This window comes from Protopterus annectens, chromosome 8.part0, assembly GCF_019279795.1.
Source record: "Protopterus annectens isolate FY-2018-M chromosome 8.part0, PAN1.0, whole genome shotgun sequence".
In the NCBI taxonomy this organism is placed as follows: Eukaryota; Metazoa; Chordata; order Ceratodontiformes; family Protopteridae; genus Protopterus; species Protopterus annectens.
In genome coordinates, this window is record NC_056741.1 from 1,315,161,075 (window position 1) to 1,315,178,514 (window position 17,440).

Below are 17,440 nucleotides of genomic sequence, written 5' to 3' on the forward strand. Positions count from 1 at the left end.
GTTGAACAGTGACCCCCTTGGACCTATACCTTTGTTTATAACTTGCACAACATCGAATGATTTCCTCACAACTGTAGACACATGATAATCAAAGGTTAGATTACTATTTCCATTTGACCTCAACTCTCTGACTATCGGGTTGATTCTTAGGGGTGTGTTGTCAATATGATAGTTACCAAGGATGGATGACTTCCTGAATGATACTATTTTGCATTTCTTGGCAATTAGTTTTAGTCCATGGTCTGACACAAGTTATTTGTCTTAATCAGCCCTTCTTGGAGAAAATTAGTGTCGGTGGAGGATTGTGTGCCTGGTCCTAATTAGCAATCATCTGCAAATTTGATCAGTGAGAGGCCCTTGACATTGCCTTAATGTCAGAGAAGTAGATGCCAAAAAGGAGTGGTCCCAGAATTGCTCCCTGAGGGACTTTACTTGTGACTGATCTCTTTCTAGAGGTGGACTTCCCAGTTCTAACTTCCTGAATCATATCCGTAAGCCAGCTGGCTATCTAGCTGGTGACACTAGGGCTTATACCTAACCTCTTGAGTTTTTCAAAAATGCCTGAGTAGGGTGTTACATCAGATGCCTTGTCCAGGTCAAGGTAGGAACTGTTTTGCTCTCGTCCATTTCTTTGGTGACTTTCTCAAAGAAATCAGCCAGATTGAGTAGGCATGACCTGCCCCTGACAAAACCAGACTAGGTTGGATCCATTGTCTGGAGGTTTCCTTTGTCATTACAGATATTTCCATGTCATTTTTTTCTGTGGCTTTGCATATGAGACTAGTGAGACTTATTGGTCTGTTGATAGCCCGCCTTTGTGCAGAGGAGTGAAGGTTGCTGTTCTCCATTTGTGAGGTGCACAGCCTGTTTGGAGGCTATGGTTAGTGATTCAAGATGGCCTGATAGATCATGTTTCTTGCTATTTAGAAGGCGGCATGGGATATTGTTTGGGCCCATTGATGCAATATTCTCTGCCTTACAAAGAACATTGAGGACCTGTTCCCTAGTGATAGTAGGAGGAGGCTGAGTGGAAAAGAGGGGCAATGTTTGATACGAATTTATCTGCAATATCCTGCCACTTGATATTGCCTTTTACTGAGGATATATCCCTTCCCCCCTATGACTCTTGGACCCATTCTACAGCTACAGATAATCTGTCTGCTCGCACCAGCTTACTCAGTAGATTACCTTCTCTCTCTTGTTATCCCGAGAGGCTGCTCATATTACTTAGCCATTACTACAGGGATTAACTGTACAAAAGGGATAGGCATGTACATGCTCTCCTTACTCAAGTGCTCCAGGCTGTGCCACCATGAGTTCATGCACTTAATGACTTCATTATAAATTTTAACTACTCCTTCAGCTATTTTGCTCTAGTACATTTTACCCTGCCAAGTTTCTTTTAATATTACTGGAAAATGAATACACATCTGTCCTTGTATTCAATAAAGAAGGGCAAACAGCAGCCGTTGGTTGTTGAAACAGGAAAAAAAAACTTTCCATGTTTGTAATCAGGCCATAAACAATCCCTAGAACACTGCTTGACTCACAACTCAATGTTTCACCTTCTAACAGTGGCAATTAATGATTATGTGCATGGTTGTTCTCCTCTGCCTGCCATCTTACCCACACGGTGAGCTCAGTCCACTTGGGAAACTAAATAAGGATTACTCTTTCAACTAAGTAGCTAACAATTTCTTTATGAATCTAACTGGGTGAGGTCCTCCTTGCTTTCTTTGAGTCCCACCATCATAAGGTCTTCCTGACAGGACCTATTCTCAGAATTTTCCTAAGTTAATACCACCACCACCACCACTATATTTCTCAGTTTCAGTATTTTACTGTCCTATCTCTTAATCTACCTTGCCATTTGATATAGCCGATCATCTGATTGTCAAAAGGATAGACAAGCAAACCAGTTTCTTTCTGAACTCCCTCCCCATAATGCCTATGTGTAATTCAAGACCATTGACCTAGAAAGGGGAATTGGCTAGGCTTAAAATGAGTACTAGGCTAGCCGTCCTTGTGGGCCATTTTAAGCCTAGCAAAAATAACCTATCCCATTTGGCCTTATCCATCCCATGGTTGCTAATTACATATAACCCCTAATGAGAATAACTGGGATCATACCATTGCTAATTTGAGTGGCCCCCATGCATGGGGTAAAGTATCTAGGAGCTGCCTCTGTCCATTAGTAATACGGGGGACAGCCCTGGGGTCAGTTGTCTGTCTCCCTTCCATAGATCTAAGTTGCACTTGAAAGGGGACAGGGATGAACTTTATTTAATGTGGATGGATAGCCTGTTCCATAACTGCAGTATCCTCTGCGAGATATACCTGTCCCTGCAAACCATTCTGTTAATGTTACAGAAGATATTTAGATTCCTAGACTGAGTATTTCTGATGCCATTTGACTTGCTAGAAAGTCTTTTGGCTTTTTCCTGGTAAGGGGATGCCACAGCAGAACTCCGGTCCACTAATGAATGGAAGTAGATTTTTACAAAACGCCGAGGTGCCAGTTCGACACCCAACCTTCAATGAAGGCACACCCATTTACGCACGCAAGTCTTTCAAATGCTACCCAACTGCGGGGAGGAAATGCAGACTCCACACAGAAGGCACTCCCAAGCCAAGCCGAGAATCGAACGGGAGAACTTCTTGCTGTGAGGTAACAATGCTACCGCTGTACCACCATGATATGCAGTAAATCCATCAGTAATGGATTGGAGGATGATTAGATTTTCAACAACACGCCTTGTTCTCTACTCAGTTTAAGTAACAGAGCTGAGGGCAGAGTAGCATTCCTTAGAATTTCTCAGAAGTGGGATTTGACACATTAATGCAAACACTTTACAAGCCAGAGGTGTTTTTGAAGTCACCGCCTCACACCACCATGTTGGTAACAGGCTTTCTCAATACCAACAAAAAAATAGAATTCCCAGATGGGTTACAGTGATGTAGGCCTGTCCTTTATTTACATGGTTATGTAGGCCTTTTTCTGACCTTCGGACTCATTCCTGTTTTTGAGTCCCCTTGGAACATCCAGTTTTTTTAAACCTTTCCAGATTCCTTTTCAGCTGGATAGTGCGACCCTCCTTTTGGTTCTCTGGAAGCAATGACAGTGCCTTTGGACCACCAGTGCAAGGAAGTTTAGGTTAGAACTCCCGGCCATCAAAAAGAAAAGTGTAATTGAAGACCATTTTACTAGAAACCTATAAATCCCTCTCCCATGCTGGATGCTTTCATAATTACTTTTTTTTTATTCTTTTTAATGTTCTATAATTGCAGCACTAAGGAGCTCGATGTACTTCTGTACAGGTATTGCTCTTCTCCCATACATTTCTTGGCGATTGTGTCTCTGTCAGGTCAACAATGGTGTAAAGCTACACTTGTTTTGTTGTGCGCTGCGGTGTTCACAGAAAGTTTAGCTGTGGGGAGTGTGACATCTATATAAACATGAATACCAAGCTTTTCATTATCTACAGAAAAGAAGTAACAGGCTAGAAGGATGGACTGTGGCCATCTGTTTCCCTTTGTCTGCACCACGCCATCAGAATCCAAGCTTGGTGATTTGCAATCCCATCCAAGCATCTTGAATATTTGTGCACACATTTCAACACTTTTTGTGTGGAATGCTGTTACATATGTCAGAACGTCGGCTATTTTAAGCTCTGGAATTATTTCACATGGGTACTCAAAGCTGTTAAAGGGATAGCTCAGTTTACAAAAATTGCATATATGGTACTTTCAACTTTACTTTGCATCCAGTGAAAGAAACAGATTCCTTAGTCAGGGCATCTCTAGTTTCCATTTATTCATAGGTTCATAGGTTCATACTAGGCTATCTGCCCTAGGGCATTTATAAGCCTAGCCAGAGTGTGTATGGCTTTCGCCACCCATTTTAAATTTATTTTGCTATGACCTTTTTCGAGGTTAGTATACTGTGCCTCTGTCTAACAGTGACACAGAAGTGATACCCGAGGTAAACCTACGATTTCCCATCCACTCATAAAGATTCCTCTTGAAGAGAGTCAATGAAGGACTCTGCCTAACCTGGACTGGGATTTTATTCCAGAGTGAAGGGAGCCTCTGGGTTATGAATCTGTCCCTCCAGCATGTCCTATTTATTTCAGTGCTGAGGTTCAAGTCTCGAGCGTAGCTCGATGGGATTTGGATTTTCTGAGGTGCAGCATGTCCATTAATTCCGGGTTGGACATGGCTTTATACGTCAGGCACAGCTCGCCTCTGAGCAGGCGGTATGCCACTGAGTAGAGCTGGAGATTCTTTAACCGGGCAGCATATGGCATCTGTTTGAGCCCTTTGATCCTCTTGGTGAGGTACTTTTGGGGTCTTTCCAGTTGCTGCAGGTGTCTGTTAAGGTACATCCCAAAAGGGGCATTGTACTCAATTATGGGCCTGATGAGGGATGAGTAAAGAGGCACGATGACCTCCCCTGATCTAGATGTGAATCCCTTCATGATTAGGTGGGCTATATAAAATGTTTTTCTGACCACTTTGGCCACTTGGTTGTCAAATGAGAGATTGCTATAAACTTGGGTCCCCAGGTCCCTAATTACGTCTTCTGTACTTAATGGATTACCACCTATGTGGTAATTTGTGGGCACTTTGTTTTTGCCAAAGGGGATGACTATACACTTTTTGGCGTTTAGCTTGAGGCCATGGCTCTGGCACCAGTTGTCTGTTTCTATGAGGCCCTTTTGGAGGATGCTTGTGTCAGCTGGAGAGTCGATTATGGCGCCCAGTTTGCAGTCATCTGTGAACTTGGTCAGCCACAGTCCTTCCGTGTCGGCCTGTACCTCTGAGAAATATATATCGAACAAGAGAGGTCCCAGGACTGAGCCTTGTGGGACGCCACTTGTAACTGGTTTGGAGTCTGACATGGCTCCAGCAATTCTAACCATGTGGGTTCTGTCCTTGAGCCAGTTTGCAACCCATCTAGTGACATAGGGGTTTATATTTAAGCTGGTGAGCTTATCTATAATGCCCAAGTGGGGTATTGTATCGAAGGCTTTTGCGAAGTCCAGGTAGGCTGTGTGGACCACCTTCCCCTTGTCAATGGCCTTGGTGACTGTTTCAAAGAAATCAACCAGGTTTAAGAGGCAGGATCTGCCCTTAACAAAGCCGAACTGGGAAGGATCCAGTGTCTGTAGGTCCCCAATATCTTTATTTATGAGGTCCATGATGATCCTTTCCATAGCTTTGCAGACCAAGCTAGTCAGGCTTATGGGACGATAGTTTCCAGGATCCGTTGAGGCACCACCTTTGTGGAGAGGGACCACTGTTGCTGTACGCCACTCTTTGGGTACATATCCTGTAGTAAGGCTGAGATTGAACAGTAATTTTATGTTTGGGTTTAGCTCTTCTTGGAGTTCATGTAGGACGCAGCCCAGGACACCGTCTGGTCCCATTGATGCTGTGTTTTTTGTTTTGGAGAGGGCGGCTCTTACCTGAGCATCTGAGATGTCAGGGGGGCAGCACTCTGCTGGGATAGATAGTTGCCCTTTTGTAGAGAACCTTCCTTAGTCGAAAGAGTAATTAGGCCTTAAAAGATGGATTCCTTTCCAGTCCTTTCAGGTGTAGATATTTTTATATTGGCAGTATTTTCTAGTCAGTTACAATGAGGTCCTGTCAAACAAACAAACTAGCTGGCAGTAATAACCCAGCATCTAGATTTTCAGCTCAGTGGGAACCTTTCATCTAGGTTGTATGCATCATATCTTGCACATCTTTCTTTTTCATTGCCAGAGTGCTGCACAAAGACAGGATGTGCTCAGCATTTTACTGGCAGCACACCTTTGACCCAGACAGCTGTAACTTCCCTCTTTGATACATTATCTGAGGGAGGATTTGACTTTAATATGCCTGCTTTTAGCTGTTTATGAAATAAGCTTTTATCATGCATCCCAGACATGCTGCTGTAAGCTGCTGGGTGGCTGTTGTAGACAGGTAAGTTATAACACTTGTGGTTTTGTAGTCATGTTTGTTCTCAAACTCTGAAGACATTTCCCATTAAGAGGGCTTATGCAGCAAATTGGAAGAGTGCATGACTAGAGATTACATAGAGAAAAGAAGACCTCTGAGGTGTACGTTGCCATAGGTAGGTACTAGGCTATTGGCCCTAGGGCCTATATAAGCCTAGCCAAAAAATGTACCCTGGCTTTCGCCACCCAAGAAAATTATTTTCCTGTGCCCCTGTCAAGCAGAGCTACAGAGGTGATCCCTGGGGTGAATTTCCCATTTCCCATCCAATCATCAAGATTTTTCTTGAAGAGTGCTAATGAGGAGCTCTGTTTGACATAGATAGGTAGTCTGTTCCAGAGTATGGGAAGTCTCTGGGAGAGGAATCTATCCCTCCAGCATGTTCTGTTTATTGTGGTGACAAGGTTTAGGTCCCTAGAGCGTGTAGCTCGGAGGGATTGGGATTTCTTTAAGTGGAGTATGTCCAACACCTGTGGGTTTGACATAGCTTTGTATGTTAGGCAGAGATCGCCCCTGAGTAGGCAAAATGCGATGGAGTAAAGCTGTAGTTTTTTGAGACGGTCTGCGTAGGGCATCTGTTTGAGGCCAGTAATCCTCTTTGTGAAGTATTTCTGTGGTCTTTCCAGTTGTTGTAGATGTCTTGTGAGGTACATACCAAAAAGGGGCATTGTACTCTATAATGGGTCTAATGAGTGATGAGTAGAGGGGAACAATGACCTCTTTTTTTCTGGATGAGAATCCTTTTGTGATGAGATGAGCCACGTAGAAGGATTTCCTGACCACTGTGGCGATGTGATTATCAAAGGAGAGACTACTGTCCACCTGTGTCCCAAGGTCTCTTATCACATTTTCAGCATTAAGTAGACTACCAGCTATGTGATAGTTCATGGGTACAGAGTTTTTACCAAAGGGGATGACAATACACATTTTGGCATTGAGCTTCAGGCCATGGCTTTGACACCAGGTATGTGTCTCAGTGAGGCTCTTTTGTAGTTTGTCCACATCATTAGGAGTTTTGATTATGGCTCCTAGTTTGCAGTCATCTGCAAACGTTGTTAGCCAAAGACCTTATGTGTTATAGCCTGCGCTTCAGAGAAGTAGATACCAAACAGGAGGACCCAGGACTGAACCCTGTGGTACTCCACTTGTCACTTAAAAATACAAGGCATATAACAGTATACATTGTATATTACTATTAAGTAAGTAAGACTCTCATCATGGTGACCTAATATCGTCTGTGTATTTTTGACATGTTATCCTAATCTACCTTAGAAACCTACAGTCAGGAAAATCAATTTTGAAGAGTCATTCATTGTGTATAATTGTTCCACAAAGCAGGTAAACTTGTGCTCTTAAGCATCAGTGTTCCCTCCAACAGCAGAACTCCTAGCCAGGTAGGTTGCATTTTATGAGATTTATAAGGTTACCACTAGAAAACAGTCTATACATTTGTGACACTTGACACCTTTGACATTCTAGTAAAAAATAAAGTCTTATTTGATACAGGGATCTTAAAGAGCTTTTTTCCTTAAGTAACCACCTCTGCCCATTTCTCTGCCTGGGGTCTGTATTTAATCTGCAGACATCAATTTACACAGACGATATCAGGTCACCATGATGACAGTCTTACTTACTTAATAGTAATATACAATGTATACTGTTATATGCCTTGTTTTTTTAAGGGTAGCCTAATCTAGTTCCTTTATTGCTTCCTTCCTAGCAGTCACGATTTTTGCCTTTAAGTTTTGCTTGAGAAAAATTATCCCAATCCGCAATTATGTTTCTTTTGCTGCATCACATAGACTGCACGTGAGTCTGGTTAAGACTGTTGGGCCTTACAGAAGTGTGCATTCTGTCTGCCTCTTTATGCTTATCACTTAACAGTTATCATACTTTAAACTTATGGCTCCTAGTTTGCAGTCATCTGCAAACGTTGTTAGCCAAAGAGTCTTACTTAATAGTAATATACAATGTATACTGTTATATGCCCGGAAACTACCATCCCATCAGTCTGACAAGCCTTATCTGCAAGGCCATGGAGCGTATTATCATGGAACTTATAAACAAAGACATTGGCAACCTTCAAACACTGGACCCCACCCAGTTTGGGTTTGTGAAGGGCCGATCTTGTCTCCTGAACCTGATTGACTTCTTTGAATCAGTCTCCAGAGCCATGGACAAGGGTAAGGTGGTCCACACAGCCTATCTAAACCTTGTCAAGGCCTTTGACACCATCCCCCACTCTGGAATCATAGATAAACTTACTAAGTTGGGTATTAATCCCTATGTCACCCAATGGGTTGCTAAATGGCTTACTGATAGAACCCACACTGTAAAAGTAGCCGACTCCAAATCCAGCTCCAGACAAGTGACAAGTGGAGTACCTCAGGGTTCAGTCCTGGGGCCGCTCTTGTTTGGCATCTACTTCTCTGAAGTACAGGTCAACACTAAGGGACTCTGGCTAACAAAGTTTGCAGATGACTGCAAACTGGGAGCCATTATTGCATCCCCAAATGATGTGGATACTCTACAAAAGGGTCTTACAGAAACAGATGCTTGGTGCCAGAGCCATGGGCTCAAGCTCAATGCCAAGAAATGTATTGTTATCCCCTTTGGGAAAAAACATGTATCCATGAATTACCATATAGGTGGCAGTACACTAAACACAGAAAGTGTGATAAGAGACTTAGGGACACAGGTAGACAGTGGTCTCACCTTCGATAACCACATCGCCACAACAGTCAGGAAATCCTTCTATGTGGCACACCACATCACGAAGGGCTTTTCATCCAGAAAAAAGGAGGTCATTGTCCCACTGTACTCATCCCTCATTAGACCCATTATAGAATACAACGCCCCATTTGGTATGTACCTCTCAAGACATCTGCAACAACTGGAAAGGCCTCAGAAATACCTCACTAAAAGAATCACAGGCCTAAAGCAGATGCCCTACGCTGACCGCCTTAAAAAGCTCCAGCTATACTCTGTCGCATATCGTCTACTCAGAGGCGATCTCTGCTTAACATACAAGGCCATGTCAAACCCAGAGCTGTTGGACATGCTACACTTAAAGAAATCCCAATCCCTCAGAGCTACACGCTCCAGGGATCTAAACCTTGTCATCACAATAAACAAAACATGCTGGAGGGATAGGTTCCTGACCCAGAGACTCCCCAGACTCTGGAATAGATTGCCCATACATGTCAAGCAGAGTGCCTCTTTGGACCTCTTCAAGAGGAACCTTGACGATTGGATGGGAGAAAGGAAATTCACCCCAGGGATCACGTCAGTCGCCCTGCTAGACAGGGGTCCAGGAAAGTAAATAATGTGGGAAGAAATAGCCAGGGAATTGTTATGGCTAGGCTTGTATAGGCCCTAGGGCTGATAGCCTAGTACCAACCTATGAACCTATGAACCTATGGACTCCAGACTATCCTGACATATATCACTATGCCAGGGAATGCTGTTAGAAACATCCTGTACCTTTCTGTCTATCACTCTGGTAACCCAGATCCCCTACCAAAAAGCTTTTGTGTTGCAGCCTGGAGAATTACATGGACTATAGTGAGGTGCTCTTACTTTCCATTTCTGATTATGTTGCTGCATTTTTTTGTCTGCATCTTATGTATTGTTCACTCACTGAGGTTTTTCATTGTCTGTTTCTTTCTCTATCTCAGGTAGGTATGTCCCCATAAGAGTGCTTTTTTTACTCTAAAGTTAAATTAGATAGCTCCAAGAAAAATGTATGCTATACTAAATTCCTTTTAAATGTTTCTCCTTGCTTAATTTATAGCTGTTGGCTATTGTTTTAAGCTATTTATAAATCATTGCTATTCATAAAATTCATATTATACTTCATGCATTTTTTTGCCAAACTATGTTATAATTTTTCCAAAGTACAATATGCATTATCATCTAGACATTTTGGTTGCTGTACATGTATCTCAGACAGCTGTCTCTGCTGAACAAAATTCTATGTTTTGTGTGTGTGTGTGTGTGTGTGTGTGTGTGTGTGTGTGTGTGTGTGTGTGTGTGAGAATAATGTTGATAATGACATTTTTAGAATTTTGGAAGATTTATTCTTAACCCTATGCTATGATGATTTCAGAGGTAATAATAATAATAATAATAATATAAATGTTGTAGGGGGTTGTGATGATGTGAGTTAGTGCTAGCTATGCCAGAGAGTAGGGCAGTATATCTGTAACATATGCCAGGATAGCTAGCTGGTGTTTTGTAAAGAATTTTATGTCATTTGAATATCAAACTGATTTGTACAGATGCATGTTAAAAATTTATTTGTAAAGTTGCTTGTGTTAAAATGTATCAATAGTGGGTCCTGTTGGATAGAAAAAAAACTATACATGTATGTCAGACTGTATTCATAGCTGGCCTTAGGCATAGGCAGCCACCTAGGGCACCACTCTAGCAGGGGCATTTTTCCAGTAATCTGGATGGTGTAGGTAGACCTGGATGGGGGCACCGGTTGGTGTGTGTGTGTGGGGGGGGGGTGCAATGTAGTCCTCTTGTCTAGGGCAGCAGTTGACCAAAGGCTGGTCTGGACTGTATTGTAACTGATGAAATGTATATATGTTAACTGAGAATGCTAGAAGGGAAGGGGTTAAGTTCAGCTCAGCTAACCTTAAAAAAAAAGTCTGAAATTAAATGACTTGGCTTAGGTCATAAAGAGTTTATCTCACAGGCCTGAGTGCAGCCAGAGAAGCAATGTCTGGGCTGGGGTCCTGCTGTTATTGTCCTTAGTGGTGAATTAATTGTTTTACAGTCTCCCGATGCTGAAATAAGCCGTAGCAAAGTTCTAGGTGTGTATTCTGACACATCTGTGCCAGATCATGGCTCAAGTTTCTAGTCAGAGGGGGTAGTGTAGGAACCACATAATCAGGTGACCGGATGTGATATAATTTTGTAGCCAATACTGAAACTGTACTTGGATGTTAGTGAGAGATGTGACTGTGAAACTCAGCACTCTGTTATTGGAACTGACAACAAAGACACTCATCTACTTCATCTTGCTTTGCTTTAGTAAGTAACTTAACTAAGGGAACACTAATTCTTCAGTCAGGAAATTGTGAGATTAGCTAAGTATTGTTTTTCTGTATCTGTCTGAGCCTTTCCATCTGTATATTTCCTGTGAATTGAAACTCTGGTGTTTATTGTGAATAAATATTCAGTATTGTCTTATTTATTTTTATTAAATATATCTAAACCTTTCATTGTGTCTGGTCTTTTAGAAAATAGTCTATCCTTTGAGAGCACTTGCATTTATTTAGTGGTGCTGTGGCATCACTCTCCTGAAAGTCTTGCTGCTTGGTCAAACATTACCATTTGTATAAGTATTAATTTTACCAAGAATAATCGGGTACCATGGCAAGATCCTTAAAATAGCTGGCTGGTGCCAGTGAATCTACCTTACAGTCTCGGTGGAAGTGGCATAGCAGGTAAATGTGTGCCAGCATTTCCCAGGGGTGTGTGTGTGTGTGTGTGTGTGTGTGTGTGTGTGTGTGTGTGTGTGTGTGTGTGTGTGTGTGTGTGTGCGTGCGTGCGTGTGTGTGTGTGTGTGTGTGTGTGTGTGCGTGTGTGTGTGTGTGTGTGTGTGTGTGCACGCGCGCGAGTGTGTGTGAAAATCAAATCTTAAACAGTGTGTCTGTCAGATGTTTGGAACAGAGACACAGAGCACTAGTTTCTGCAGAGAGAAAGGAAGAGTCTTATTTGTGGCCTGGAAAGAAAACCCAGCCCCAAGATTACAGTGTGCTCACTGTGTGCTCTTAAGGGAAATTGTGCTTGGTGCATACAGCTGCATCTGAAAATACTGTATGTATCCATTTTTGATCTAATTGAACACTCTCCACTGCTGTCAGTGGTGAGACTTGAGGCTCCTTGATTAATGGCCCAGAAGAAGGATGTCACAGGGGTGTTGCAGAAAAAGTCATCTGCTTAGGAAGATAGGAGCCTCCCCCATTACTTTCATCTTTTCCATTCAATTTTCTGTCCCAGAAATATGATCTGATATCTCCAAAGTAAATAAAACATGCACACGCACACAACACACACACACACACACACCTATATACATATGTGCACACACTCACATATCCATGATTGTTCTGTACGTATTTACTAGTAACAGTTTTAAATTTTGCCTCGTAGATCTCCAAGCGAGACCTATCAAGTTATCAAAATGAAATGAATACATAATGACAAGGCAAAAATATAAAGTGTGATTGAAAAACGTCTCTTCTTCATTACAGGATCATACCTGACACATGAAGCCAGCGGACTGGATGAGCATGGAGAAGCAAGAGAGGCATTCCTTAATGGCAACGAGACTCACAAGAGAAAAGAGGAGTTTTTTATTTAAATCGCCGAAACCATCCAATGAGTGGCCTGTGGGGCAGTCAAGTAGCTGACATCAGTGGGATGTTTTATGATGGCAACAACTAGCTTCTTTCCGTTGGCTTTATTTAACAAACTGGCTCAGGATGGACAAGAGGAGCACCTATACCCTACACAGGAGTGGTGTAGCCTTCACAACAACAAGGACATTACTTTCTTATTTTAGACAACATAGCTCTGGCTAGTGTGGGGTTTAATGATAAGGAAAAACATCAACTTGCCACACATTTGTTTTATATATATATGTATCTATATATTTGTTTTTTTTTTTTTAATTTAAAGATACTGTCCTTTTTCTAGAACTGCTGTAGACCACCCTCTAAAAGCCAGATTAAAGTCTTACATTGTAGATATTTAAATTAAGTAACACCATGCACTCTGTCATTGACAAGTAATATATGTGTGTCTTAAGGTAGATTTCTGGTTTCTTGCCAAGACCTGACAATGGAATTATTTTAATACTTAGAAGAAAGGGAACAATGTTAATTCCAAATGTATCTATAATGCTGGTACTGGATTCCAGCTTGGTTTTCTCAGAATGGAATCTAGTTGACAAATGTAATTGTTTAGCAGTAAGCTGAACCAGGGTGTGCATTAATGTGAGATAACTGCACATTAAAAAGTGAGGCACAGATAAATATGTGTACCTAAAAAGTGCCTTTATAACATAGTTATGCACACCCTGGAGTGCCTTACTGCAGTTATAAAATAATACATTTCATTTGTGTTTAAGAACTTAGTAACGAGATTCAGAAAGTTGTGTTTCTAACATGTTCTGTTGTCCTGATCATGTCCTCATATCTGACCAATCCGATTCCTTGTTTCTCATTTCCATCAGTCTTTTCCAAACATGTTTATGAATCAGTGTTACATGTATATTCTCAAGCTCCATTGCACAATTTTATTTACATTACATCTGAAAAGATTTATGGAGGAAAAAATGGGTGTTTGAAGGTCTCTTTATAAAGATTAAGATACATTTAGGCATTCAAGGTCAGTCAAATTTCTGAAGATTTATTGTAGATGAACTAGCATAAAACCGACAGCATCCAAGACAGAAGGGATTCGCATTAAAAAAAAAAAAACTGGAGGTAAATGATTAAGTGGAATACAAGTGTTTCATGTTGTTGGGGGCATAAAATACTGCACGTCAACTGCTTATGAGGCATAAGTCATTCTTTGAGTAATTTAAAGAAGAATGTGCATGAAGCTAGGGAAAACACAGACTACAAATTCAGATGACATTACTAAATGTGTAGAGTATGCATGCCAAATGAACTCATGGCAGATATACAGAATGAGATGTAGGAGCACACAGACAATGTGCAGAGTAGTTTTTAATCTGTATCAGGGTGATCAGTTTTCTTGTATTTTGACAAAAAAGGAGAAAGTATTTCATTACTTCACTTCACAGATTGCATTCATTTCAAGTCAGTGTGCTATATAGTTACTATCATCAGGAGTTAAAGGGAACGTGCCGTTATTCATCTGAATGATGAAATGGCTGGGCAGATTATTTAAACAACAGCCAAGCAATGACATCTGAAGTGCCAAATCTTGAAATGTAAACATATTAATTTTGTGAGTGTGTGTAATCCATTAGCAAGAGCTACAGACCTGGCTCACCCATATCTCTCAGTTGGCTGTGATTTTGCCTCCAAGGTTTGCCCTAACCCCAGCAAAATTTTAATTTTGTGGCATTTGCGATTATCTCAACTGCTTAATAATACCAAACATTACAGTATGATACTTTCTAATCTTCAGAAACTGCAAACTAATACCATTCCTCTTGTTCCATCTATTTCCAAAGTCACTATTACTAATATTTAAAATATTTCCCTGATTTTGAGACCTTTTATCTTCATTATTTTCAGGAATGTCCTTGATTCACAAGGTGGCAGGTTGAGAGCTATGGGCCTGCCTGTCTTTTATTAACATAAATTAGCCAAGCATCCAGACAGTCTTATTGGCTGGCACTGCAGTGTCAATATTTACTGCTGTTTGTTTCGAATGCTTCTATGGACAGAGATAGGATCCATTATAGCCATGGAAACTGAGGCACTCATTTTCATGATATTAATTTCTCCCGTAACTCATGGCAGTGGAAGGTGAGCACGAGCACATAATAATAAATATATATATATATATATATATATATATATATAGGATCAGCTGAAATCACAGTCCATATAATTCAGGGAAAATGAGTGCCGTATTAATTTATTTAATGCAACTTGTGCCAAATAATTTAGCCATCAGTAACTTTTCCCATAATGCACTATGAGCAGTATTGGCAGTCATTATGTCTCATCTTTAGTGCTAGTTAACATTATAATACCAGAGGGGGTTACCAGCCATGCTTACATATACTGTCTTCTCAATCCATTGATAGTCATAAATATATTATTAGTTATAAAATGTGTACCTATGATGCAAGAGAGGCAGGTATGCTGTAACTTCACCATGTCAATTTTTTTTACATTGTTACTTCACCAAGGCATTTTTTTTATATCTTTCAATACATGAAAAATAAGAAAATAAAGCAGATTCACCTCTGATCAAACACAAGTTTGGTGGGTATTGAGTCCACTGCAGAAAATAGTAGCCATATGGTACACTTGTACCTAATAATCAAAATTTTCATGTTCACATGGTAAACATAATTTATTTCTAGAGTGTGAAAGTTGTCTTGCAACTGAGATGAATCTTAAATTTATGCAAAACCTCATACTACTTTCTATATCAATCATTTTAAAGGCCATGAGGTGAAGTGATGCCAAACATGTGATCATATTTTTTTGGTTTGATACTTTGATACTGGAGGAGTGGACCTTGTAAAGGAGTTGCACAGTATCACCTATGGATATATTTATTATGGAAAGTGCGAACATATAGTCTGCTGTTGTCTTTACAAAAGCTATCAGTGTTTTTTCCTATGAGATGATGTATGCAAATACTATAATAAATAGTAGATAGGGGGTAAGTGATGGTATCTGAACAATGAAAGTTGTCTCTACTCTTTGTAGAACATGTCTGATCTAGCTGTAAAGTCTCATTATAGGAATAAAATCATATAGAAAATGACTGCTTGAGACAAGTCTGCCAAGAAATAATATATACTACAAGACTGAGCATTGTCTCAGCAAATGGTATTTCAAATTTCGACTTGTAAAAGTAAGAATGCCATCTTACTAGTAGCTATCAATGATTAAAAACACAGCCAATTTGTTAATCTGTACTTTTGTTTGCTGCTTTCATAAAAGTGTTTATTTGTACAAGTCAAAACACATATCCCATACATACATTTCTGATTACATATTTTTATAATCTGTAAAGCAGTGTTGCTATACATTTTCTACTACATCAATAAAAGTAGTTTTACTGTTTCACATACGTGGATAGCATGATGTAACAGCTTGATCCAAACTCTATAACAATAAAATCTGTAGTACAATAACAAATAATTTAACAATGGCCTGGTGTTGCTAACACTGAGTTACCCTGACTTTGCATTGATATGTCAAGCACTGTGCCATATTGATTTTTACCATGGAGGACCTAATAGTAACATAGCAACTGCTCAGAAGGGTAATCCTATTTTTTACCAGCAGCATGTCAAAATTCATTCCTTGAGTATGGCATGACCTTAAACTTGTGTAAGTGATACACAGTTAGCACAGTATATTTGTTCATGCCATTTTAGTTTAAAATATCCCATCAAATTGAAGGAAAAGATGGGACTAAGAATGTTTCATGTGTGGACTTACGTGTTTGTATGTTTGCAGCTCTTAGAGGATACAGAAAACTCAACTCAGGTTTATGGGAAAGTGGGTTTTCAAGGGTCTTGGTCAGTTTATATTTTATTTTTTTTTTTTTTTGTTCTTTCCTAAAGCATCTTTGTGTAAATTGCCTCTCAGATAGCTGTGGCTAAGCTTAGAAGCACCAAACGTCCTAAATGACTGCTACAACAAACATATAAAGTGCAGGTCAAAAAGGACACTAAAATAGGGCAGACCCGTGATGTTCCTTGCCATTTTGCAATATTATTTGTTCAGTATTGCTTGGTGTTTTATGGAATTCTTCAGCAGAAGGCACATTTGCTACTTGACAGTGCGAAGTAAAATGACGGTTTCTGAAGTCCAGTGCCTCACAGGCTTTATGTATTATGACAGTTTTATGATTATTTAATCATAACTACAGGGAACGGGAAGTCAGCGAGCTTCATTTTCAAAGCCTCCAAAGCCAGAAACTGTGAAACACACTTTGCCTGCAGGCATACAATGGCCTGAATAACAAGGTGTTATTTAATGCACCGGGAAATTTAAACATAGCCAGAAGCTTGTCTTTATTTTATTATTATTATTATTATTATTGTGTGTCTGGTAGATATTTTAGATATTAAAATTAAAGTCACTCACTGGCAAAATAGTATTGAGAGAAACCTGAATGATTATTTGTGTTCCATACTACACCTGTCCCCCAAACCTGACACTTGTGGCTGCAAATATATTTTCTTACTGTTATCCTTTGTCACCAATGCATTTCCTTCATTGTATCCCTATATTAAAGCTGCAGTCTTTGGTATCACTTGGGGAACAACCAACGGTTTGTCACAAAATCCCTTTCTTCAGCATTGCTGTATATTCTAAGATGCACTGTAACAGACACAAAGGTTTAAAGAAAATTGTTGTGCTCTGTTTGATACTTTTTTCCTCTAAACATCCCTTGTAGCTCCTGCAAAGTGAGTCAAGATTTTATCTCGTCCCAATACCTAACTATATTGCTTTTCTTTGTTATAATGGTTAAAGTTAAATGGTGTTTCTGCTGCAGGTGCTATGGTGTGTCTGGTGTCAAAACTTCTTGTTAATCCTGGGTCATAAAAAGCCACTGAAACCGATTTGTTTATATATATATATATATATATATATATATATATATATATATATATATATATATATATATATAGAGGTAAAGCACCGTTGCAGTGAGGTGCAGGAGTTTTCTAGCCTTGGAAAGTATCACACCGTTA

The 17,440-nt window shown here is 40.1% G+C and overlaps 1 protein-coding gene across 1 annotated transcript in view; it reads left to right on the forward strand.

The window, feature by feature from the left end:
• Nucleotides 1-15,872, forward strand: part of CADM4 (cell adhesion molecule 4) — a 1,113,916-nt gene extending 1,098,044 nt beyond the window's left edge. Inside the window, exon 10 of the mRNA XM_044079430.1 lies at nt 12,267-15,872. Coding sequence (XP_043935365.1) covers nt 12,267-12,376 — 110 coding nt within the window. The 3' untranslated portion in view covers nt 12,377-15,872. The remainder of the gene's footprint in view (nt 1-12,266) is intronic.
• The last annotated feature ends 1,568 nt before the right edge of the window (nt 15,873-17,440 follow it).